Raw genomic sequence first — 26,032 nt, 5'->3', positions numbered from 1 at the left:
CCACTGAGGATGGACTAGTGTTGTCCGAAAGCTCTGGTTCTATTTCTGGCTGTTTACTTACGTTTACTTTTTAGCTGTTGAGTAATTGTAAGTTAATAAATAAATTGGTAACCGTTTTCAGGGCCAGATGCGAAATCGTATTAGTGCTGAAGACAAAGTTAAACGAGCCATTACCGGAATGGAAAAAGGGGAAGTGGAAGCTAAATTTCAAAAGGTCATAAACTTAAAAACCGCTTGGAAATTGTGCTCAAATTTTGGAATCTTTCTTTTGACATGCGTAGTATTTTTAGTATTTTTTTTAAAGGAAAATCTAAGCGGTGGTCTCGGGTATGGTGATTAATTTGAGCTAGAATGAACCTTTTAATGTGTTTATTCATTTTAATTACAGTAAAGTACTGTGAATAATCTGAAGAGCTTGAAGGCCCAAAGATGAGTTTTGAATTTGTTATACCACTACAACAATCAGATTTATTGAAGGCAACAGGAACCAATCAGTATGTTGTAGAAGACCTTTGTGCTTCTAGGCAAATTGCTGATAAAGTGTTTGGTATGTTTACTATGTCATTTCTTATAAAATACAATTCCTAATTTGCTGATATTCCACCCTGTTTTGTTAATCATTTATACACATAAAAATAGTAGTCAGTTTAAAATTTTTACAGTAATTTGTTAAATTTTTATTCCAAAAATATTGTAATAAAGTTACAAAAAATTGACTAAAGTATAAAGTAAAATTTTGAGCTAACATTCATGTTCTTTATTACAGTAATTAGGGTATGTTGCAGTTTGCATACCACAATGCTTTGTGTTGATCATTTCAAATTGGACCAACCATTTTGTGCTTCAGTAGAAATACAATTACTCATGGTTCTCATTAGAATGCTAATTGTCAATATATTATCAACTTATATAAAATATTAAGGAGAATATCTGCAGCAAGATTTCCCTACCAAGGTTCTTTGCTTTTACATGACGAATACGCTGACCTTGCTCAAAGTCAGTACAAATTGCTACGCAGACAGTGACGATACGTGTGATGATGCCCAAGTGAATGATTAGCCCATACCATTTCCACATATCCTTGCAAAATATTTTCGGGACTTTACAGGTCTTTTTGGGATCTGAAGAAAGATACATAACAATATGCATTCTTAAAATGGATTATTATTTTACCCATTTCCGTCATGTGAATCGTGTATTAGGAAGCTGATTTCTTTTCTTCACTTTTCCTTAATAATTATACACCACTGTATATTGTTGATTAATTTATTATTGTTTTTTATAGGCTGTAAGTCATTGATGCGCAATGAAGGGCCGCTCATGCTGCTAGAAAACTTTGACATATTCTACAGTGTTTTGAGGTACAGTATAGAACATTCAGTGGAATAACAGTACACCAGACACTTTTCTTCTACTGAATAGAATTTATTGTGTCCTGTTCTCCAACAAACAGTTATAAATTTGCCACTTAAGTAACACTGCAACATTGTTAGAAACCAACAGGATGCGTTACAAGTAATCTGCTCATTAGAGACAGTTGTTAAAGTAATGCTTTTTGATGTCTTTTTTTAACTTTCTATTGTTAGGAATGTTTTTTATTTTCTCCATTTTATCTGTGTGTATACTGGGCACTCTTGGAGAACAGTCTTTTTGACTGAAGAGTCCACCCAGTATAAAAGAACAAATAAATAAAAAAAAAAAAAAAAAAATACACACGATTGGTCAATTAGAGACACTAGTTTACATACAGTATTGAAATCAGTAGGCAACAATCTTCTCACTGTGGACATTTATAATTTTAATGCCGAGATGGCTACTTGGGAGACCGGTACTTTATTGTGTGCAATGGGGTTTAGTGCAGATTATTAAAGTAAAATTAATGTTTAACAGTACAGTAGAAACCCTCAATTACGAACCCCGATTTAATCAGCTCGAATTGTAACTGTTATTAGCATGCATACTACACAGCATACCATACTATACTATGTAATTCTCAAGTGGGGGAGGCCCTCTAACAGGCCTCTTCAAATTCAGTGTTTTTTATGGCTTCACACATGTGCATGCGACAAATTTTACTTCTCTTTCAGACATCGTTTTCAGCTTTAAAAGTCAACATAGTGCTTGATTGTTTAATTGAATGATCAATAATAAACAACTTGTATCTATGGATGTTCTGTTCCTTTTTCCACAATTTAGGTATTTAAGAAGGTAAAAACATCCAATAAAAACAAATTTGTGTAGGGCCTAAAGTGGGATCAGAATACTTAGAAGCTACCTACTGTAGGCCTAGGCCCCTCAGACTTAGCTGCATAGGCCTGTAGGCCTAGCCTAGGCTTAGTTTATGCAAGTGTAAGTAGTACCAGTGCAAATATATATGAATTTGGGTCAACCCCGATTTTATGAATACCCGCAATTACAAACAGCTCTGGGCCCGTGCCGTACGTAAATGAGGGGTTCTACCATACTGCACAATGAACCTACATATTATACAGAACTATTCTAAAGGGCTTTCTACACAGGGGGTAACAGTGGCATGCAACCATGAATTACCAGGACTCCGATACGCACGTTCAATTTTTATGCTTATACCATCAGGTATTTGAATATGATTTTGAATAAATTCCTTTATAAATTCCGAACAATTTTCACATTTGGAGCCTTCGGGTATACCCCAAATTACTAAATTATTTCGCCTAGATCTGTTTTTCCAGATCGTCTATCTTGTTGGTTAAAAATGTGTTGAGTTTTTCAACATATGATTTGGAAGCCTTGCACTTCACATCATGAGTGTTATCACCCACCTGTTTATCTAAAAATATTAGATCCGTTTCAAATTCATTCAACTTATTGTTGATGGATTTAATGAGTGTTGAGTTGTTTCAGGGGTAATAGACTGCAATCTTGCAATAATGTCCAAATTAGTAGGCTCTTCCTTGGCTTTTGCCACTGCCCACATGGACTGCACCCTGGAAGTCATTAAGTATTGCTCGAGACGGCCTAGTGGAGTGAGTAGTCTTCGCTCATCAACAACCTATTCACGAACGTTTGTAGAAATAGAAAATGATCTTAACATGTCGTGTAATTGCATCACGCTCAGTGTTGATCAAAAAATGTTGGCTCTATTTTTTCTGGCCTTTGTAGTGTAAAACTGTCGGTAAATAGATATTTACATTGCCATTTATGAACCTTTACTTACTCTTACTCTTGTACTCATTTTCCTACAGACAATTTAAGGACATAAATTCTGAAGTGAAAGAAATGGCTTGGGAACTTCTAATTTCAAGTTAGTAGTATTATATATTTATTTATTTCGTATTCATTTTATGTCTCACATTGTAGGTCAGAAATTTCAAAATTGGCCAGACACTCATTACATTGTATTATTTTGAGTACGAGTTAAATGCATACAGTATTGTACTGTACAGAAGTGTCAAACATTGTGAATGTATATAAACTACATTTTTTTTATGATCTCATATTGTATATTGTACACCCTCACTAAACTGCTGTGCTTCAGTTAATACTCAATATTTGGGTTATTTTTTTACAATAATTATGAAAATATGTATACATGTTATAACACACAAATATAGGTTTATAAATATTGCAGACTGTTAATTTTTTTTTTTTACCTAAAAAATTTCTCAGCAAAATAATCAATTGATGGACTTGAATTATATGGTTTTGCAAACTTACTGTACGAAAAATGATAACGAAAATGACTAAGTAATAATTTTTTGAACTTTTAAGCTGATCCCCAATTAATTTGGTCACAGAGCATTGGGCGTTGTTCGGGGATTTTTTTTTTAACAATCAGCAACTATACTTGTAAGTAAATAAATATAGTTTTGAAAATATTTACCAAATTTACAGTTTTATTTCAAACCGAGAAAATCTGTAACTATGAATAGGGTTATTAATTAATTAAATTTGAATTGAATGCAGTATTAACTGTATTGACGTTAAAATATGAGAAATTGTACAGTATACTGTTAACAAAAAGGTTCAGCGTGGTTCGCAACACTAGGGTGAGCATCCGGCGTCTTTCTCTCATAGTTACAATTTTCAATGCAATTGGCTCGTTTCAACTGAATTAAATCACTTTAAAAATGGTGGAACATATTCAGCAATTTATGAACGAGAGTAGCAGTACTATAATAGGTAGGCAAAGCCAATTCAAGTTTCTGTACTCTACATAAAATATAATAATTATCAATTTCAAAAATGAAGTGTACATCTTAGGCTATCTAGGCCTACTGTAGGCCTATCAATCAAGGCTAGACAGGCCTTGCAGTCGGCATAGGCTAGCCACATCAAATGGGATAAAAAACGAAAACAATATGATTTGACAAGTTTATTTGGTTATTTATTTTTCTTCTGGTTGAGAACCTGACGGACTATCGTCGCCTAAAGCCCAACTAGAGGGACCTAAACCTAGGCCTCACATTGCAAATCTAAGCCTAGTGAGGCTAACCTAACTCTGTTTTGCAGTAACTATAACTAACCGTAAACAACTACATACACAAAAGTTGTCATAATGAAAAATAGAATTATATAAATATTCGAAATATACCATAATTAAATGCAGAATAATAACTTCTGTTGACCTACAGTAATACAGGTATTTATTGGAATATACTTACGAGATAAAATTTTTTTATTATTCGTATTTGTTGTGTGTGTGTGTGTGTGTGAAACAGGATTTTTATAATTGGTGATGACGAGAACGAAAATGTGACATATGTGATGTAGTCATTTTCGTTATTATTTTCGTAAGGTTGCGAAACCTCCCTATTTTGATTACAATCTTCATTGTGTTTTTCAATTGTTATGGTATATTATTAAATCTTCCATGTCAAACACAGGTCTCTGTGTAACCATTGTTATGTAATACATGTCTGTCTTTCTACAGTGTGTAGGCAGCAAACACAGAATGTTGCTTCTTATTTGGAGGATGACCAGTTAGACTCTGTGTCCAGCCACCGTCACTTGAACTTTGTTAAAATGAACCTATACTTGCTGAGTCAGATGGCTGAAGCATTTGAGACGGATGCTACAAGGCCATCAAGCAATATTGCATCTTCAAACAAAGTAATTTTTTGTAGTTTATTATTAAAACTTTTGATACTGATATCTATTATTATCATATCATAAATTAGTTGTACAACATACTGTACTGTATAAAAATTTCTTATCCTCTGGAGCCTGAAAAATTAAAACAACTTTAACCACGAATTGTTTATACTTAAAAATATTCTCAAGTAGATTGTTGGTGTTGGATTTTCATGACATTAAAATTGTTTTTTCTTTTTATTATCAGAAATAAACTAAGTGCAATATATTTTTAATTAATCCATATAAATATTTTTCATGCTGTACAATCTTTTTTCTTCTTCATGAAGGGAGGTCGTAAGAAAACAACCAACATTGGGTTTGACTGGGATAATGAACGAGAAAACTTCATCAACATTATCTCTCAACCCATTCACTTGGATATTTACCGTCTGTGGGATCCACCGATCGCAGAAGAGGAATTTGTAAAGTAAGTTTACTTAACAAGAAAAAAGTATTTGTCCTGTCACATTAATGGTTTAACCTCAGTTTTAACTGCGTAAAGTGTAGCTACATAACGTTGTTATTGTTTTTCTTGTCCATGAACAAGTCATTTGCAGATTTTATACAACTTTTTGATCATCATTTAGCTCAGCTATTTGCATGCGCTGAAGAGCCTGTTTCAAGACTGGCCAATGTTGAGTTTTATTTGGAGTCCGATCCCTCAGCCCTTTAAATAACTCTTAAATGAGAGTTAGGTGGGATAGGGGACAATCTCTTTTATGCATTTGTTGGTGCTGCACTGTGGCTGTTGGGAGGGGGGCAGAAACTGGCCAAACATCTGGCTTTGCTCCTAGAAAGCAGGGTAAATTAATTTATTGTTTAATTGAATCAAAAAATCTATTCAATTTTCTTTCAGCCTTATTGCCAATTGCTGCTATAAATTGCTGGAGAATCCTGTAACTTGTCGTAACAAGACAAGTAGGGATGCCATCTTTAATTTAATTGGAGCGTTGGTGAAGCGTTACAACCATACGCTCAGTAAGTATTGTAGTATTCATGACTGATTGTCAGCTTTTAAATGTTCTGCTAGAAATCAGTAGATAACATGTGTATCTCTGTCCACAAAATATCGAGTTACCTGTACATTAACATCTCCCAATTACAAACCTCCCAATACAATAGAACTCTCGATTTTACGAATCAAACTTGCGACGATGATGTCATTACGAACGATCGTTTTTAACTACAAAAACACTTAAAATTGTATTTAAAAATCCTTAAATATAATATAAGATAATTTATCATGCTATTAGAAAGAAAACATTTAAACCAATGAAGTAACATAAAACTAAGTTTAAAGCAGGAAATATCGATCGTTTTCAGCTAAGATATATTACATTTGAGCTGTGCTGTGTGTTCAGGCATACTGTACAGTAAATCTGACTTTCTGTTCATTGGGAACACTATTCACATGGATTCGCGATTTTTATGAAAAGAATAATAACAATCGTTTTGATTATTATTGTCTCATATTTTCATTTGAAAATCACTTCAAATGAATAATTCATAGTGAGCAACTGCTAATTTTGGCATCTGTAAAGTATTATTTCATTTCAGAAAAAAACAGTAAAATCCAAGTCATATTTTGTGAGAAATTTTGCTTCCATGGCAAGGCTAGGCTTTACCTGGCCCTGTAACTTGTAATAAGCCTAGGCCTACCCTCACTACACTGAGATGCTATGAAAACACTTTCAATTACAAATTTTCTCAATTACGAACTCTGTTCGGACGAAGGGGTATAGGGGAGATGTTATTGTAGTTGTCCATTTGTATTTGTATCATCATGCTCATAGTCATATATAGGCAAATCACACATTTGTTGTAACATTTTCCTTGATAGCGTGGACTGAATATAGCTTTCTGCTAAGGCCGCCCCTCGGTTATTGCTGCTAAGGTCCGGCAAAATGAGTTGATTGACCGAGCGGTTATAGTCCGGGGTACGGTAACGTTCAGCTGTAATATTGGTGCTGGTTCAAACGTCTCATTCGCCGGTGGTTCCGACGGTGGAAGAAGCTTTCACGGATGAGGACTTTAAACCGTAGGCCCAGTGTACGCATTTGGTTCGTGTGCACTTTAAAGAACCCAGTACATCCTTCTCGAAGAGTAGGGGGTTACCCTGGTATACGGGTCCATTCAGTCCCCTGTTATTTAATGGATATGCCATGTAGGATAGTGATTAAGTTCACTGATTGGCATATCCTTGGCGCTCGTGCCTAAAAAAATGAAAATGAAATGAAAACGACATCGAAAACATGCACATATGCATTTTGCGACAACCTATGCTTTTATTTTGGATTTAATTTGTTGCAAATTGGACCAAAGTAAATTCAAGAAGACATTCTAGCACTAACAAGACCAAAAGAAATTACGTTAATGCTTTGATGAGCAAGGTTTGATAGTGTTAAACACTTTGTTCAATTACAGGCGCTAGTCTGAAATTTACACAGTTACTTCAGCATTTTGAACACCTCTCAGGGCCTTTAGCTGAAGCCATCGCCCTCATCACTACTAATTTTGGTGTGAAGAACATTGTTAATGAAATACTGAGGTGAGGCAAGATACATTTTTTATGTAATTAATATGTGTAAATTTATGGTGTTTTTTTTTTATCCCTCTTAGAAGAATAGTGTACAATTGAACCTCTACTTTATTGACACCCTGTTTTTTTTCTTTTTTTTTTTACATTTAAGTTGTCATTATCTCTTCAATCAATTTATGAATCATTTTTTTTAAGAGGATATTTTCTTTAAATTTCTGTTCTGAGATTCAATCCTCATTATACGTAGACCAAAATATTAAAAAATTTCAATATGTTATTTTTCATGTTTAGTACCACAAGACTTCATTTTGTGATGGCACTTCGCATTTTTGACATTACAGAGTTGGTTTCGCTAGCAATAGGCAAGCACTGTTGGATGAAAATATTATTCTGATGTTAGTTGGTGAGAACTAGACTGATCCTAGTATTAATAAATGGTATTAATGTTATTAATTATTATCTTTATCAGAGAGATTGGGAGCATGGATCCCAAAGATTTAGCAAGAGACAACAGTGGCACAAGATCTTACGCTGCATTCCTTGTTGAACTAGCAGAAAGGATTCCTACCATTATGTTACCGAGCATCAGCGTTCTTCTGTGCCATCTTGATGGAGAGGTGTGACAAACTTGTTACTTCTAAAGTTAACTCAAGATAATGATTAGTCTTGTTCACTTACGCAGGAATGTTTATTCAATTGTCTTGCTCAGGATTGTTGGCCTCGTTCACGCCACATATTACGATTCATCATTGTATTCAGTACTGTAGGTCAGCTGGGCCTACGGTTAAACTTGAGTATGTGACTTTGCCTAACTCGAATAATTTCTTATTTTCCATGCCAAATTGTTGTGTTTCCCTTTAATAACCGGTCTGTAAATCAAATTTTATCCAAGTCGAACAATTTTTCAACGCCGTTTTGGATTCGAATTAAGCAAGTTCAACTGTATAAAGTGATGACTGTTATTCAGTAACAAGGCATATGACAAATGTGCAGCAGAACACTTTTACCTACAAAAGCCAGACTGATACATTTTACCAACTTTTGAATGAAGCAAAATAACTTATAGATTTTTTTTGTACTGTATTGCTTAAACTTTTGTTAATACCAGTAGCTTTAATTTCATTTCTTGCTTTTATGATAAAAAGCTATGATTATAGGCTGTTGGTTTTAGCATGCAACTTGTTAATTCTTTAAAATGTATAGTACTGTTGGTCATGAACAGTATAAAGATTTTGTCTTGCAAATAACAAGAACAAATTAATTTTATGTGAAATGCTTGTAGGAATTTCTCCTGGCAACAGTGCAGCAATTTTCATACAAGCGCACTGGGAGACAATAAAGATGATGTTGGTCATTTACTTATGCACTATCAGTCATGAGGTGGAAAAATTGAAAATTTAATTTCTCATTTGAATTGCTTAATTTATATATTTATATAAGTTATTAACTTCAAATTGAAATTTAAATGAGAAAAAAATTCCGCAGTCAAATATCAACTTTGCTGTATTCATTTGTTCTTTGAATTGGCAAGTTTTAAATCAGTTTTAAGGTTTTTTTTGTATTAAAATGTTTGTAACTTGGTAAAAATTATCTTTTTTTTTTATTATTATTAATCTGTTTCCTGGTAGGAGCTAATAATTTTTTTGATCTTTGTAAATGAACTAATCAAAATTTTATTAACATTTTTGATGTATTTTCCTTTCTTTTTGACTGATAGTACATAATTAATAGTGTAGAGAATTAATGAAGATAGTACCTCTGCTAATTGAGAAGTATTTTTCTTTTCTTTTTTTTTTTGGTAGTCATACACCATGAGGAACAGTATGTTGGGTGTGATTGGTGAGATTGTCTTGCAGGTTCTCAGTGGAGATACTCTTGATTCAAAGGCAAAAACAACAAGAGATCAATTACTGGACAAATTAGAGGTGAGTTGGTATTAAAACATATTTCAGTCATTTTCTATAACATTTGCTGTAAACTATGTGTATGGTGTTTATAGTAAATATGGAAATAGTAAAACTTAAAAAAAAAATTAACAGATAAATTTCATGTATTTGCCACTCTGCACTATGTCCAATTTCACATGCTATCTTTTCTCTGGCAAAAGGTTATGTTTGGATATGATTTGAATGATTACAGTTGCTCAGTTTGCTTTTACAAAATACTATTAGGCATGCATTATGAAAATTTGCCTTTAGATTGGATAAGATTAAGTGATTTTTTTCCATGAACAGAGGATTCGTGGTTATAAACCCACCTCCAAAATCGACCTAATTTCATGTTAAAGGTGGCGGGCAAAGGCAATTAAACAAAAGGACGCACATCTAGGGACATCAAAGGATATAACTCTGGAATCGACATTTTATGCGCTGTGCGCCCCTACGCGCTGATTGTCACAAAAACATAGCAACCAAACCATTAACCGGCAGTGTTTGCTGAATTACACACACACATGTTAGTCGGGCAGTGCATCGGGCAGTGATTACAATGGCCTAATGATATTTTACACCAATAGACTGAAATTGTTTCGTTATTTCAACATTAATTTTACCGATGTTATGGTGTATTTTCGTTCATGACACTCACTTCGCAGAAAAAATAAATAAATTTTCTGTATCTACTCAAATGTTTGTTTTGTGCACTTTAGTCCAACATTGTCAAAATGACAGTTTAATGTTATATAAGAACATGAAATTTTATAAACATTGTAAATTTTCAATTGCTATAACTTTTAATTTTGTTGGTCAATTTTCATGAATCAAATTGTAGCTTATAGAAGCATTTAACAAGTTCGTGGTCAAAAGAAATCAGATGTAACAGACATTCCGAAGTACCCAAAATTAATAAAATAGTAACTAACACCATAAAAAGTATGGCACGCATAGACTAATAATTGACGGCTGTACTCACAACTTGTATCGGATTGTCGATGCCACAGTAAAGATCAAAGGACTGTATGCACATGCTATGTTTGAGAGTGGAGGTGTGCATCCTTTTGTTGAATTGCCTTGGGTGGACTAATAGAAGAAGAACTACGTACTGCGTCATACCTCAATGGTAGTCCTGTCATTGGGTCAAATACATTAATAGAAAACATACTCAGATTTCTTGTAGAATGAATTCCCATTGCATTGAATTACATGGAGAACTGTCGTCACTTTGCATCAATTGATTTTCAGGATCACATACATGATGTGAATGCATTCACTCGTAGCAAAGCACTTCAGGTCTGGCTCCGAATGTGCAATGAACGCGCCATACCGTTGACACGCCAAAGAGAACTTCTGCCTCTGGTGATTGGTCGACTACAGGATAAGTCAAGTGTAGTGCGCAAGAGCGCTGTGCAGCTATTAACTGCTCTTATGGTCAGCAATCCATTTGCTGCTAAGGTCAGACATATTCATCTTGTTTATTACTAAAGCTGTTATAAACAGTTTTGGTTTTTGCCTGTTTATAGTTTATGAAACTGTTATTTTTCAAAATGGAAATTGTTATTTTAAAACATTGCATTTTGTTAATAGAGGATTTAAATAGATATTTAGATGATACATATTGGGTTGGTACTACAAAGGAGCTTCAGTATTGACTGTGCCCCAGTGAAACATGCCCTGCAATGAGTCAGTTTGCTTTTTCATAAGAGATATTCAGTTACAGATTTTGTCAGTCAAAATTATCTATGAAGATCTTCCCTTTTGGTTTTGATATTGATTTCTGTATTTGGCATCATAAAAAACAAGTGCACAGAATAAAATTTGGACATCAAAATACTAAATGGCATAGAACACAGCCAAAAGACTTAAAAGTAAATTTTAGAAAGATAAAGCATGTTAAAAATATAAAGATATGAAAAATTCAGCTGGTTTCCTAATTATTCATTGTCCTATGAGTATCCATGATATTTATTCATTTGAACAAGCACATATAATCATATTCTAAGAGAAATTTTATATATTTGTAAATACATAAAAAAAAAAATCTTTTTACTGTAGTAAAATTAAGAAAGTATAATACATACTCGAAGTATTGAAATGCATGCCATCGTGTTGGGATTCAATATTTCGACATTAATTATGTCATCAAGAAAGTTAGTATTTGCAGTTACTGTAGAAGTTTGGTTGTACTGTTGTTTGGATTCCCCCAAAAATAATTTCAATTTTTTTAATAATTACACATTAAAAAGTTATCACCGTTTGTCAGGTTTAAGTAAATATATTTTCCAACCCAAATATTAAAATTGACTCCTACATTAGCCAAATTTTGCTAATTTAATTAATTTATTTCAATCAAATACTGATTGAAGCTTTTCTAATAAATCTATTTATAGGGGGAGGTAACATCATAGAAAGAAAGAATGATAAAAATTTACCAGTGTACAAAACAATTAACAACAAAGATTATAATATCTTATACATTACAGCTTTCAGTGATAGAACTGCAAGACAGTCTTGATAAAGAGTCAAAAAAACTAGAAGAGATGTTGCCTGAAGAAGGTATTCCTAACATACCTGGTAATTGACTTTTTGCTTGTGAAAAAGTGGCATATATATATTTTGTGTAGTTAACAATATTGCAGTTAAGCATATTATTTATTTATCAATGAATTGGGTCTTATAGGAGGAGTAATGTATGAAACTGGATTTGGGGTCTTAAAGTGAGGGTACACTATCTTGGACACCCCTTACGGATACCTTCTTCTGGTAGAGTGTTCAAAAAGGCTGCAAGATGTGCTCTCCATTTAATTATGGCTCAGGCTACCGGCTTTGCTTCATTTCGTAAACATCTACAATACATTAAAGCCAAAAAAGAAAAGAAAAAATTCCTGCCCAAACCTGACAAATCCAACATCTTGATATTCTAGGTTTATATTTGAATTTTTCAAAGAAGGTCACTTTTCAAGCTTAAAATAATAATAATTTTGATAATTTAACCTGGATGTTAGCTTTATGGCATTGGTGATGTAATAGCCATAAGCTCTCGCTGGCTAAACCCAGGGGTCCGGGATATTCATCAGCATATTTTGTTTCGAGCAGTGGCTTTTATAATTCATCATAATATGTCTTTAGACGTCATAAAAGGCCAAAACGGAGTGAGGAGGAGGGCAGAGTTAATGGCTGCATTCAGAGATAAACCCGGCTTGAGTTAAGCCCGACTAAACATTAGGCCCAGCTTAACTTTGCCGGGCGTTCAGACTAGTGTGTTTAGCCAGGCGAGAATTTGCATAATAATCAACCGTAACCAGGAAACGTGTTTCAAAACATTACTCACGAAACGTACGCTCGGTCACAGTGTACGTAATTGAATGCTGAATGGTCATTTCGTCAACCGAAGTCAATGTAAGACCCCAGCAACGATTAAAGCCCGGCTTAGAAAAGTTAATCACTGTGGCGAGCAAGGCCTAGTTACTATAGGAACACACCCCGGCTTGAGATAAGCCACCTAGTTCAGACTTGCAGGTGGATAAACCCGGTTAGTTGAGCCGGGTTTATTCACCTAGTTTGAACTAGGCCAAGGTGTATCCAGACCCAGAGTAGGGTACAGGTAGAGGGCATGAAGTAGCCTTAGCCTGGAACCCAGGTCTCTTTGTTGTGCATTAACGTTTAATTTGGTCAACGCTTTTTATAAGGTCCAGTTAACACAGGAGATGATTGGGAAGCAATTGAGACAGAAGTGATAAAAGCAATCCAGGAAAGTACCGAGGAAAGTGAAGATATGGAAAATGTAGAAATACCCGAGAGCAAAGACATTAAAAGGTGTGTGGCTAATAATTGATCAATGTTTAAATGACACATGAAAGAGTATCCATAATATTCTCTGTTATATGATACATAAAAAATAGTGGTGTAGTCGTATATGTCGGGTATACCATGGAGGTATTAATGAGAATGAGATCACTCGGCAACAGATCCCTTTGACGCGACAAACCAATGCGTTCCCCGCCTTTGGATCGAACGCAGCGTATAATTATATTTTTCACATTTTTTTGTTAGCAGCAACTTGTCATGCGTTTATACGCATTAGTTTTGGTAAATTAAGCCTGCTGAGCATTTGGTGGCGGAGAACACATCAGATTTCATTCAGACTTGATTTGTCAGGCATGTATGCTTGAAAGTGTGTCAGGTATGTACAGTATGTTGATGATGCGTTTAATGTATCTAAATGTCTACACATTTTGTTGAGAAATTTTGTACTTATAATATTTTCTTTTTATATTTCTCAGCATTGTTGCGGAGATTCGAAAGCTTCTAGAGGCAAGGGAATTTGACAATGCTTTGAATTTGCTAAATGCAGCGAAGGAAGCTTGGTCTGATCATGAGATGTTCAACAACACGCCTCCCACTGATGAGTAAGTTGCTATGTTTATGAGTACGTCCTTGATGAGCTAGGCCTAGTTGCTGTCATTTAGATCTATACTACTAAGCAGCGTAGACCATCAACATTCATTGCTGCTCTTTTTTCAATTGGAAAGCAGCTGAAATTCAAGTATTCATCATCACATATTTTTGGGAAGAGACTTTGATCCTCTATGCAGTAATTCCCAGGTGCACATAAAGAAATTGTTTCTTTGTGTACTGCACCAATTCACCATCAGAAAGGGCTCCATTGGAAAAGAAACATCGAGATTTGTAATGGTATATCCTTAGTGTGTTTCAAACTTATTTAAAGTATTTTTCACGGACTTTGCAGAAGATAGGATAACCCTACTGAAGAACAGTTTTTTTGTGTAGGTGCTGTCCATCACATAGAGCCAACTACACATGAATTCTAAAATATGACTGTAATTAGATTAGAAAAAATAAGAAAATAAACAAAAGTACAATAGCACCTATGGTTAACCGCATATAATTAATTGAAGAATTGAATACTTCGTGATTAATAATCAATCAAATGTTTACATCTTATATTTTGCTTCATTGTAGAGATATTGCCATGGAAACCAATAATATGGATCCAGATGTAGAGAAAATGTGTTCTCTGTTGAAGTCCATATTTCTCGGTAAGTAAATTACAACAATTCAAAATATTTTAAATAGTATTAAAGCAATTATGTATTAAGTAAATTTTTACTGATTTCCTTTGTTATATTTCTGGTTATGATTTTAGACTTTACCACATTTTACCCAACCAGGATTCTATAAAAAATAAAAGAGGGAGGGGGGTGGAGGGGGAAGAAAAGAGAAAAGTCAAAAAATTACAGAATTTCTATAAAAATTGTAATTGATATCCTGCTAAGAAATGCTCAACTGAAAATTCCCCAAAAAATTGTATAATATAATTTCAATCAACCTGATATCCCTATAAATAATATCCTATAAATTGGGAATTACCCATACAAAATCACACCCGGATTCCAACACAAAATCCTGACACTCCCAATAGGAATCTTGTTTAAAAGCTACTGAAGGCATATTTACGCTCTGGGCCATGGTCCTCATTGCCAACAACACTTACAAATATACCACTGATTTCAACTAAAATTAGTATATATATTGTCCTATTAAAAAACATGAGCAAATAAAACTAAAAATGCTTTCTTGAGCAGAGATGTTGGCTCCAGGATTTGTCTGGTAAATCAGTCATCTTAATGACACATTTAGCAAAGTATTCCTAGAGCTTTCGGTAGCGAGTGGCAGGGTTGGATTGTCCAGCAGGGGGCTTAAGCTCCTTCCACCATTGGTGCATAAGCCCCTCCTCCTTTGGTGCCTCCACTGATAAAACATGAAGTAAGCCTTCCCAAAAAAAAATTCTTCGACAATATTTTACTTAGCCTAGTCATACCTAGAATTTTATACTGTGGAAACAATTTCCAATATTATCTCTTTTTTTTTTTTAATTTGCAGGATTTACTCCATTGGCAATGAACTCAGCGAATATGCTTGTGGGAACCGACCCACATGCATTAATTGGTGGTAGAAGTGAAGGAGATGCATGTCAAAACTCAGTTGTGAATGAACTCACTAAACAACAAATCCTTGTACAGTACTTTAAAGTAAGTAATGATTGTATAGTGTGTATAATATATATATATATATATATATATATATATTTATTTTATACACAATAAAAGGTCCCTGGGGTGATTCCCAGTGGAGGCAAAGTTTCTTTTTCATTCTGATCAGATTTTCCTCTTCTGTTACGTTTAAATCATATAATTATTTACATTATGCGACTTTGGGGATATATACATTAATTATAAGGAATACCAGAAGTAAATTAATTTTTAGTGAAAGCTATATTTAAAGTCACTTTTGTTCAAGAAACACACATAAAACATTACAGCAATTGATAAAACAGAAGTATGTAGTACTGGATATGAATTATTATTTATTGCAATTGTAAATATTATTTTAAAAATATGATGGAAATGGAAACATAGTAATTAGCAAAAATGTTCATGCGTTTACCTCCAGGATTGTGTTGCCTTTGCAAGCCAGCTTCAAGAGGCTGTACCAATTATATGTCAGCAGTTGGGTTCCAAAGCTACCACTGATGTCATGGAAGCTATAGGCTTCTTTGTAACTGCATTTGAGTTTGGCATTTCAAACTCAATGCAGGGAGTTCGTGGCATGATGGCTTTAGTCTGGTCAAAGGACCAAAGTGTAAAAGATGCGGTTGTGTCTGCATATCACAGGCTGTACCTTACACCAAAAGGAGGAAATGAAAGGTATTTTATAGTTCCTATATTTTATATAGTGTAATTATATTATATAATATGTATATATGTAGTTTTTTATATTATTATATTTTAAATATTGCATAAAGTTTTTTGGTTTTTTTCAATTCAATGTAACATTTATTTATTTCCTTTTCACATAAATGTAACAGAAAATTATAATTTATCTTTTGTTTAAGATTACAGTACCTTTCAATTCCAAAGGTTGATTGATTGATTGGATTTATTTAATGCTCGACATGCATGTATATAATATTACATAAGAATTATTTGTGTGCAAAAAGTAAAATTAATGAGTCCCCCTTTCCAATGGGGTCCAAAATTGCACATTAAATACTTATGGATAAAAACATTAATATTTAAAATTTAAAAATTGGCATAAAAACACAAACCTACATCTAAAATACATATACTGAATTGCAAATATTTATAATTCAAAAAAAGTTTAAATAGTTACATTAAAGAATAAAGTGTTTATGGACCAAAGTATTAATGGACCCAAGTGTTCATGGATGAAAGTGTTCATACACCAAGTGTGTATAGACCAAAATGTTTATGGATTAAAGTCTGCATAGACCAAAGTGTACATAGACCAAATTGTTCCAAGACCAAAGCTGTTGGTTCAAATTCTGTCAAACTTCATTTTATTTGCACTCAAAGCTGGGCACTCACAGCTCAGCTGATGCGATTCCATTGAAAGTACAATTGCACTTAACACTACAACGTTCATTCAAAGGATCGGTTTTCAATGACGATCCCTTCAGACTGCCACTAGCAATCAGTATACGGCTTTGCATCGTCTAGGACTTACAGGAAGTGTGTAACGGATGTACGACTGTCATAAAATACATGGTGTGCCCCATTCAAGTTCACATCTTTCTGCCTTACAATAAGATTATAAACACACTAGTCTTCTATCATCCACTGGCAAGATGTAGCTACCATGAAGCGCCTCTTTACGGCTACTAGGTACGGTAGTCATGGACCACACCCATACGCAATTCAGCACAATGACTCTGCAAGCTATGGGTTATTCTCCTACCTTTACCTTGACTTTAATTTGTTAAAAAAAGGGAACATTTTTTGTTTTATCAAATAATCCTAAATAAGGAAAAAAATATATACAATACCAATTACAATGGTAATATCTCAAGAAGCAAAACAAATTAATGATTAAAGACGTTTTAATTCTTGTAGATCACGGAGCATGGCCATTGTTAATAATTTAACAGCACTGACTGTCGGTGCCACCATAGGTGAGCTTACATCATTGGAAGAACTTGTGGTACAATTTGTGAAGAGCAATGACATACCGAAGCAGGCTATACAGCTACTATGGGAGAGGTTTACCATGAAGCTAGAAGCTACTACTGAGGAGGAGAGCAGGGGTGCTATCATCATCATAGGCATGGCTGCTGGGTAAAAAAAAATAGCTTGGTTTAGTAGTTTTGTTTCTATACATATAGAGCAAAATAGCATGTAAATTTAACAAAGATGGGACAAAGTACCGTAAATGTTTTTGGATGCTTCACTGCGGTGCTTATTCGAGAGCAGCACTTTATAAAAAAATATTGGCGTGGCCCTTTCCATGCCCTTTCCCACGTTACCTATCTCACGTATTCCTTTAGTTCTGTAGGCCTATCATAGGTCCTATGTCATCGTAAATAATTGTTTATAAAGACATGCTTGTGTCTTCATTGTGTTATTTATTCATTTTAACACTGTATACATTGAAGGCCTATTTAAAACCCTGTTTTTCAGTGTTTCATTACACACAGGGTCAAATAGGATTAAGCGCCACGATGCTTATTCAAGAGCGGTGCTTATAAAAAGACGATTGGGTTTGGTGCAGCGCTTATTGGAAATAGGCGGTTATTCGAGAGTGGCGCTTATTTGAGCATTTAAAATTTACGGTACACTTAATCTCAAAATTAATAATGGAAAGTTTGATGCCATTTGGTGGTTTATTTTAAGTGGGTTGTGTATTTGAAACTGGGTTTCTACTTTCAACCAAGGAAAATTATGTTTCTACATCTTCATAAATATTGATAAGAACCATAATAACATCCAATAATAGACCAAATGATTGCATTAACTGATTAGACTGAAGTATGGCAATAATCTTAAATTTTATTAAGTATATCACAATTTTAGTTAGCTAGGCATTAAGACCGTCTATAGACATGTTATAGCTACTTCATTTGCCCCTGGTAGCTAAGCTTCAAGCAACATGTTGTAAATAATTTTAAGCAACTGAAAAATACAACTTTTCTGGTAGTTTGTTCAACCGTAGTAAAGCCGAATCAGTTCGTAATCAAGTTTTTATTGAGCACCAACTAACACATTAGTACTTTTTATTGGTAAACTTTTTTTTATAGGTTGGTTTTGTATTATCATTTCAGAGCGGATATTGATATTGTACGCAGCAATGTTGATGTGCTGGTAGGCACTGGCCTTGGACCCAGAGCAGAAATGGACTTCACATTAGCACGTTACACATGCTCTGCTCTTTTAAAACTAGCTGGCTCAGGAAAGGTAAGTGCAAATACTTCAAGTTAAAAAAGGTACTTTTTCTTCCGGGAATTGTTTCCAACTTGGCCTCGGCCCGGGCTGAAAGTGGATTGCTCATTCTTGCCACGCCAGGATTCTGTCGTGTTATCCACAATGACAAAGGATGTGAGATGAACAGAAACACTAGGGTAACCCTTAACTTGTTGCAAAAGTTCTGGGTTCTTTTAAATGCACACGAGCCAGTTGTGTATACTGGGCCTACTGTTTAAAGTCTGTTTCAGAGATGACCTGTGTTCAGCAGTTGGAAGCCTGAGTGAACCCATGTGCCAATGATATTATGGCTGCAGGTAGTTGCCCCTCTCTTGTATTGCTCCACTAATCAGCTCACTTGAGTGTACTGCACCTGGTTTTGTAGTAGATAGTAGGGAGCTTGCGATTGGACGACGGTAGATCGTAGAACGGATGCGAGAATGTTAGGTTCTCCTGGTTGCATGGATTCTGGGATACAATTTGACCAAACTTACGTATGCAGAGAACGTAGGACGGTTACGCATGAGTGATTCCATTTTAGCTTTGTGTCGTCGCGAAAAACGAAAGTTCCTACTAGTGAGCAGATATAACAAGATAATTTCATTCTCTAATTTTTCACGCTATAATAATTACGGTGCTGTGGAAGTGGTGATAGAAAGTGGAATAATGATGGAGAAATGTTGCGAGTGTGAGAAAAAAATGATTTCCTTACTGAGTGATAATTCTGTAAATATGGTTTATTTGATTTGATTTTGCATTCATGTCATTGTTATTATAATGAAATAAAAAATACATGTATTACATTCTGACTGATATTTTTTTTTTATTGACCTGTCTAGCCAAAGGTGATGAGCAGTGAGGTGCCATTCAGGTTTGCATCTTCACATGCTATCTTCACAAGGCTTTCTGACATCTTGACACAAGGTTGGTACTGAATGTTTCTTTGTGTTTGGGATTTTAACTAGATAAGAGTCTGTAACTTTTTTAAACATATCTGTTTTATTCTAATATGTACATACGTATAAAACCAAGAGAAGTTTTTATTTAAAATTAAAACCAAAATATCTAATGATATAAAGTAAAAAAAAAAATCATGATCATTAAAACATAGGTAGAAAAATCCAGTAGGTGGAAGCGGTTTGGTGGAGTGGGAACACTTTGTTTCCCCAACCTCGAGGGGTTTCAATCCCTTGCTGTGCATTTCGCTTGTGTCCTTGAGCAAGGCACTTTATCTGCGTTGCTTTTCTCCACCCTGGAGTATAAATGGGTACCTGGTGGGGTTGCTTGTTGCTGCGCCAATATGGCTGCAACACTTAAGCATGTGAACCAATGACCAGGGACAACAAAGTGCTTTGTAACCTAACGGAATAGGCACTATATAAACATTGCTAATAAACACCAATAGATATTGTAACGAATTTATTGCTAAGGGTATTTAAAAATACTTCAGTAAAAATCATAAAAGATATTTTATAACATTAGTAGTAAGAATAATGGTGAAAATAGTAATAATGGTAATAATGATAATAATACAGTAATTATTATTTTATATGATATTCCTGTTGAGTATTTTCTCCTTTTTAAAATGTGTAACCCTTTTACGTTCTCTTCTGATATTTTTAATTTAATCCTTAAGTATTGTAGTGCTTTTGTCATTGGGTTTTTATGGAATTTTGATGTTGATGCTTTTATCCTTGATCAATTTTAATGTGATTTTCTTTTGAATTGTACTTTTTTACAAGCTTCGTAATTTATTCGTATTTTATTATTGGAGACAATAAATTTTATCTTGTATCTTGTAATGTCATTACTCCTACTGTTTAATATAAATAATAATTAATAGTAATATTGTCAATGCCCTTCAGGCATTTTGCTTCAGTTTTCACGTTTGAATAATTTTCCCCTGAACTATTGTATGGAACTGTAAAACCATTATAAAAGCGCTGTCCAGACTATTAAATTTTATTTCACAAAAACATGTGACATGCCCAAATATGGTCACATCATCACCATATTTGGCCGGCTCTGGCAAAACCAGCGGTAGGTGAAATTAAAAATTGAATTTTCTGGTATTTTCAGATTCTGCATGATTTCTTATTTAAAACAGTGTTTATTTGATGAAAATTGGTTGAATTTTAATATAGGTACTTTTTAGTTTGATTTATTGATTGATATTTTTGCAGAAATGTTCTTTTATATTTTCCTTTATAAAATGCAAGAATGTGAAAATGTTCAAAAATTCTGATTCTTGAATGTTTTTGGTGCTTGCGGGAAATTGTAAATTACGACATACAGAGAGTTTTGCCAGCGCCGGTTGCATAAGCACTTCGCGACTATATAATATGTGGCAGGACAAGCCAAACCAGTCACTTGATTTTTAGTTATTAATGCAGTGTTCAACAGTAAAATGAGAGAGCTATAAAATGGTAAAAGAATATTTAAATCCAATATTTCCTTAAGAAGTTTACAAGCGTTTAAACATACAGCTGTTTAAAGAACAATATTTGAGAAATCAGTCTTCAAAGTTTATGATTTTGGGCACTTATACACATCTAGATGTGGATAAGAGACAGTATATATGTTAGTTTAGTGCAATAAAATTGAATTTTTAAAATTTGACATTCCAGCATGTTTTGGCCATTATCTCTGAAACAGGATTTGCGACAAGTGACTGGTTTTGCTTGTCGATGCCATACTTGCGCATAGCAGTTTCTTTAAAAAAAAAATATGATAGAGTGGACAGAGCTACAGTTGAACCGTTAGCTCACTATTCCTGTTTGTATATCTTCCCATTCATGATGTTTGTTTACTCTTATTGTAGGCATTGACAACTTGAAAGACTCTTACTGGCAACCATTTGCAGACCAGGCTGTCAACACGATATATCGTTTGTCAGAGCATCCCGACTCTGTATGTGGAAACATCTTGAAGAAACTGGCAACACATATCATGAGGATCGCTGGAGAAGACTCTGTTAATGATGAAGGTATGTCTACAGCATGCATGCAGCTTTGATCAGATCTGGTGTCACTGTGTTCGCTGAACCATACAGATCCTTCTATACCTTTTTACCCTAGTTCAAATGCATTGCTGCTTTTCTGGTTTTTCAGCTAGAAATGCAAGTTTTCGAAAGAGAATAGTCCATTTCTTCATTCATGTTCATGTTAAAGGATGCAGTAAATTGAAAAAACAGCAGAGTATTGCCGTATCTCATTAAGCTGTGGAGTACCATACCGTTCTCACATTTATTTCAAAGTAATCCTTGTGAGAAAAAGAAAACAGTAGAGGGTATTAAGCCAATGTTTTCCAAAAAAAAAAAAAAACAACACTGATAGCAGGATTGAATTTAGGACATGAGGGTTGAAAAGCAAACACCTTTAATTTTTAATCATCATTTAAAACCTTAATATCTTGATGAGAAAATTAAAATTAGTGTTTTAAATGATGTAGTACTGTAATAGGCAGTATAATTATAGGTTGTCACATTTAGAGCACATAAAACTGCAATGGAAAGTGATTTTGATGTATACATTTCGAATTTTAATTTGTGTTAATGGGAATTTTATTCCATCTAGAAACACTGATATAGAGGTTCCTGATGTTAAGAGGTATCAAATTTGTATTGCAGTCAAGAACCAGAACACTGAGACTTGATACTTGTTTTATCTGTATTTTTTTTTTTCCGTTGAGGGATTAATTTGAATAGTGAATAAACGAATAATTAATAATTCAGATAATTTTAATTAAAAAAATGGTAATTTCTTTTTTTTTTTTAAATTTCAATATCATACATTAGAAATGTCATTAGTAAGTAGTAAATACCTGGCGTGCCAAAGTGCCTATATGAGCAAGAGCTTATCCTCTGTTTCAAGTATCGTCAAATGGATGAGGTTGTGATGCTCCCACCTGGACGCTGGTCCACAACAGGTGACTCTCACCAATTTGCTGGTAAATGTACCCATTGATACAAGTCACAGTGGGTAGACTAAAGAAATGTAGATAAATTGCCATGCTCAAGGACACATGCGAAATGCACAGCAAAGGATTGAAACCTGGACCTCAAGATTGATCACCATTATTACCGACTAGATGGAATGAACAAAATCGTTTTTCACTCATTGCTTTCATTCTAATCTCATTTTAATTGGTCACAGGTATGGAATCTTCTAATGCAAGTTGCCCAGCAGCTGTACTCTCACGCTTCCTTGGATTCTCTGGACAGGTGGCCTTACAGCAACTCGTTCACTTGGATGTCATGGTAACATCAGAGCTCAAACGAAGGCACTATGTCCAAGAAAAAGCTAATGGAAGTGAGAATAGAAATAAGACAAAGGTACCAACAAACAACATTTATAAATAATGAAATCAATATCAAAACCTAAAATTAAATCTTCAGAAGGATTTGGAAACATTTTTTTGTATGATCTTCAGCTGAGGTAAAAGCACTATGCAGCCGTCCATGGCAAAACAACGTAACTGGTTTTATATTTTTGTTAAGTTACGTTTTTTTGCCTTGGAACCTCCGTATGTTAAAAAAAAAATATGGAAGTTGGAATATATATAAAAAGCAAGACACAATTGTGGTCTGGAGAATTTCATTTAAACTTGTACAATTTAGTAAAGTAAATTAATGTGTTGATATTGTTAATGAAAGTAATTGTCTTGCAGACTGAAAATGAGACCAATGACCCTGGAGCCATAGAGGATGAACTGGGCTTGACAGGTGCTACAGCAGAAGATGCAGAGTCTGAGTACATAAGGAAGATTTGTGAATCAGAATCTGTAACAGGTGAAATGTCTGAGTGTGGAACGTGCATTACATCTGTATGCCTATTTTTTTACAGTTTACCTTTCTACCACTCAAACCGTATTATGCATTTAAATTGCATTAAAAATATGTTCGTTCTACACGCCTTAGTCTGATGTGACTGTGCGCTTGATCTAAATGCTGGATATATCATACAATTAACTAATGTTTCTGAGTGCAATGGGAAGAATATTGAGTTGAATGATGAACTTTCTCTTTTATTTGAATGGATTTGTGTTTGTTATAAACTAAATACAGTATATTTGTATGGTTACAGTATTGATACTTATCATACCTAATTAAAAGAAATCTTTTCAAGATCACTTTTATATCAAATATCAAAAATATATAGGCCTAAATTGTGTGTAAATTGAGATTTCGAAAAAATAAAAGGTAACATATAAATACTCCCTAGACAAATGGCAAAGTATATTGAAAAGAATAACATGTGGAAGGGGGGAGGGCAGAGCCCAAACGATGACAAAACAGACAGGAAGATGCATAGCATGAGAACGCAGACACATACGTCACCAACAGATTGCACATTGAGCTTCTGAGAAATTTTTCTAGCTAGCACTACAAATCAAAGCTTAAAATATGTAAATTTTAATCTTAAGTAATTGTGTTCATATTTGTCTAGGTCCAAATTTGTTGTCTGCTGTACGTCCACTGTTGGTGGCTGTATGCAGTAATCCCTCTAAGTACAAAGACCCATCATTAAGAACCTCAGCTTGCTTAGCTCTAGCTAAGTTCATGCTTGTTAGTTCCGAGTTCTGTGATGCCCATCTTCAGCTGCTATTTACTGTATTGGAAAAGGTAAAGTTTGCTTAGTGACATTTATAATACAAATTTTGTTTTGGATTGATGTTCTGGTTCATTAATCCCGCCACTTAGCTCTAAAGCATCAACCAGTTGTTAGAGTTAGTGCATAGTTCTTATCTGAACAGTCCGTTACCAAACATTCAATCATCAATGTAATGTGATGTACAGTAGTTAGATTTATATAGTGTTTTATACCAAAACGAACTTAAAGCACTCAAGGTGTGGCCTGGCTCGTACAGTGACTTTCTTCTCCCCTAATGATCTCTTCCTGTCTGAGCTACTTGGTAAACTAATACCAGGTACGCTCATCTGTCCACAACAGGGGCTGAATGGACCAGTACACTGAGGTAACCCCCTACTTATCTACCAAGATGTACTGGGTTCTTTAAAGTGCACACAATCCAAATTGTGTACACTGGGCCTACAGTTTATAGTCCTTTATCTGAGAAGACTTGCTCCACCACCAGAACCATTAGAGAGCGTGCCATTCGAACCAGCCCCGGTATTATGGCTGTTTGTTTCGGTGCCCCTGCCTTAACCGCTCGGTCATCCATCTTAACAATATGCTGTTTTCAAAAAGTGCTTTAATGTATACAAAAATATACTCCATCATCAATAAATGCAGTATAATTTATTCCACATACTGCAGAAATCAAACATTTCTTTAGATACACCTCTTTGGAATGCGGGGGGTAGGTAATTTTTTACTTCATTCGTGTTTTTTTTTTTTTTTATGTTCTGTGTTGTTTCTTTTGCGATTTTAATGTTTTATGTGTACTGGGCCCTCTGGGAGAACAGTAACTTTTTACTGAAGAGGTAACCCAGTATAAAGAATAAATAAATAAAGACTATTTTGCCTTGTCAGCAATAACAAATATTATATTTAGTTTTTATTTACTCCAGAATTTTTGAATCGTGTGATTAGCAACATACAGAACAAAATATGCTCTAATTTATCCTAAATAATAAAATGAGGATTACAGTTAATCTTAAAATGCTTGAATACATATTTGCTAAGACATGCTGATGATGCTGTTAGATTTCAAACTCGCTCTTTTAAAAAATAAAGAATTACAGCATAAACTATAAAATGTATATAAAATAAAATATTGATTAATGTTAGATGTTTAAATAAAATAAGGCAGATGCACAGGTTGCTTTATGTTGTTTCAAGAATGGACCTAATTTGTCAACTTTTGGTTTTATCTAATTGATTAGTGAATGTAATAAAACTGGTAGAGAATAGTGTTTACACACAGTAATTATAAATAACTATTAATAATAATAATAATGGTATTTATATGGTGCATATTGCACATTGCCTATATGCACTCTACACGCAAATGATATAGGGCAACCTAGAAAAAGAATAAATATAAAATTAAAGTATTCAAAGTTGATATTGAAAAACTCATTTTTTTTCTGCAACCTTTAAATTAAAAACCTTTCTCCATTTGCTCAGTTTTTTTTTTTTTTTTTCAATTTTTTAATTTTTTGATAATGAAGGCAAACAATTCATTTATGGCCTAGTATCCAA

The 26,032-nt window shown here is 34.1% G+C and overlaps 1 protein-coding gene across 4 annotated transcripts in view; it reads left to right on the top strand.

Annotated features, from left to right (window-relative positions):
• LOC117119163 (condensin complex subunit 1-like) overlaps positions 1 to 26,032 on the top strand; it is a 37,586-nt gene that overhangs the window by 2,362 nt on the left and 9,192 nt on the right. For 3 of the 4 annotated variants that reach the window (XM_033263974.1, XM_033263973.1, XM_033263975.1), the window contains exons 2-24: positions 389 to 547; positions 1,286 to 1,361; positions 3,225 to 3,283; positions 4,913 to 5,091; positions 5,403 to 5,542; positions 5,972 to 6,093; positions 7,540 to 7,663; positions 8,124 to 8,271; positions 9,457 to 9,579; positions 10,834 to 11,043; positions 12,072 to 12,162; positions 13,278 to 13,404; positions 13,872 to 13,997; positions 14,572 to 14,648; positions 15,493 to 15,641; positions 16,063 to 16,316; positions 17,523 to 17,744; positions 18,728 to 18,860; positions 19,706 to 19,790; positions 21,688 to 21,852; positions 23,021 to 23,199; positions 23,535 to 23,655; positions 24,314 to 24,489. In XM_033263974.1, coding sequence (XP_033119865.1) covers positions 430 to 547; positions 1,286 to 1,361; positions 3,225 to 3,283; positions 4,913 to 5,091; positions 5,403 to 5,542; positions 5,972 to 6,093; positions 7,540 to 7,663; positions 8,124 to 8,271; positions 9,457 to 9,579; positions 10,834 to 11,043; positions 12,072 to 12,162; positions 13,278 to 13,404; positions 13,872 to 13,997; positions 14,572 to 14,648; positions 15,493 to 15,641; positions 16,063 to 16,316; positions 17,523 to 17,744; positions 18,728 to 18,860; positions 19,706 to 19,790; positions 21,688 to 21,852; positions 23,021 to 23,199; positions 23,535 to 23,655; positions 24,314 to 24,489 — 3,204 coding nt within the window. In that variant the 5' untranslated portion in view covers positions 389 to 429. The remainder of the gene's footprint in view (positions 1 to 388; positions 548 to 1,285; positions 1,362 to 3,224; positions 3,284 to 4,912; positions 5,092 to 5,402; positions 5,543 to 5,971; positions 6,094 to 7,539; positions 7,664 to 8,123; positions 8,272 to 9,456; positions 9,580 to 10,833; positions 11,044 to 12,071; positions 12,163 to 13,277; positions 13,405 to 13,871; positions 13,998 to 14,571; positions 14,649 to 15,492; positions 15,642 to 16,062; positions 16,317 to 17,522; positions 17,745 to 18,727; positions 18,861 to 19,705; positions 19,791 to 21,687; positions 21,853 to 23,020; positions 23,200 to 23,534; positions 23,656 to 24,313; positions 24,490 to 26,032) is intronic. The other variant, XM_033263976.1, reaches the window with a different exon arrangement.

Source organism: Anneissia japonica, unplaced genomic scaffold (genome assembly GCF_011630105.1).
Source record: "Anneissia japonica isolate Jap-2015-1 unplaced genomic scaffold, ASM1163010v1 scaffold287863_len737641_cov155, whole genome shotgun sequence".
NCBI classification, from domain to species: domain Eukaryota; kingdom Metazoa; phylum Echinodermata; class Crinoidea; order Comatulida; family Comatulidae; genus Anneissia; species Anneissia japonica.
This window is presented reverse-complemented; position numbering and strand designations above follow the sequence as displayed.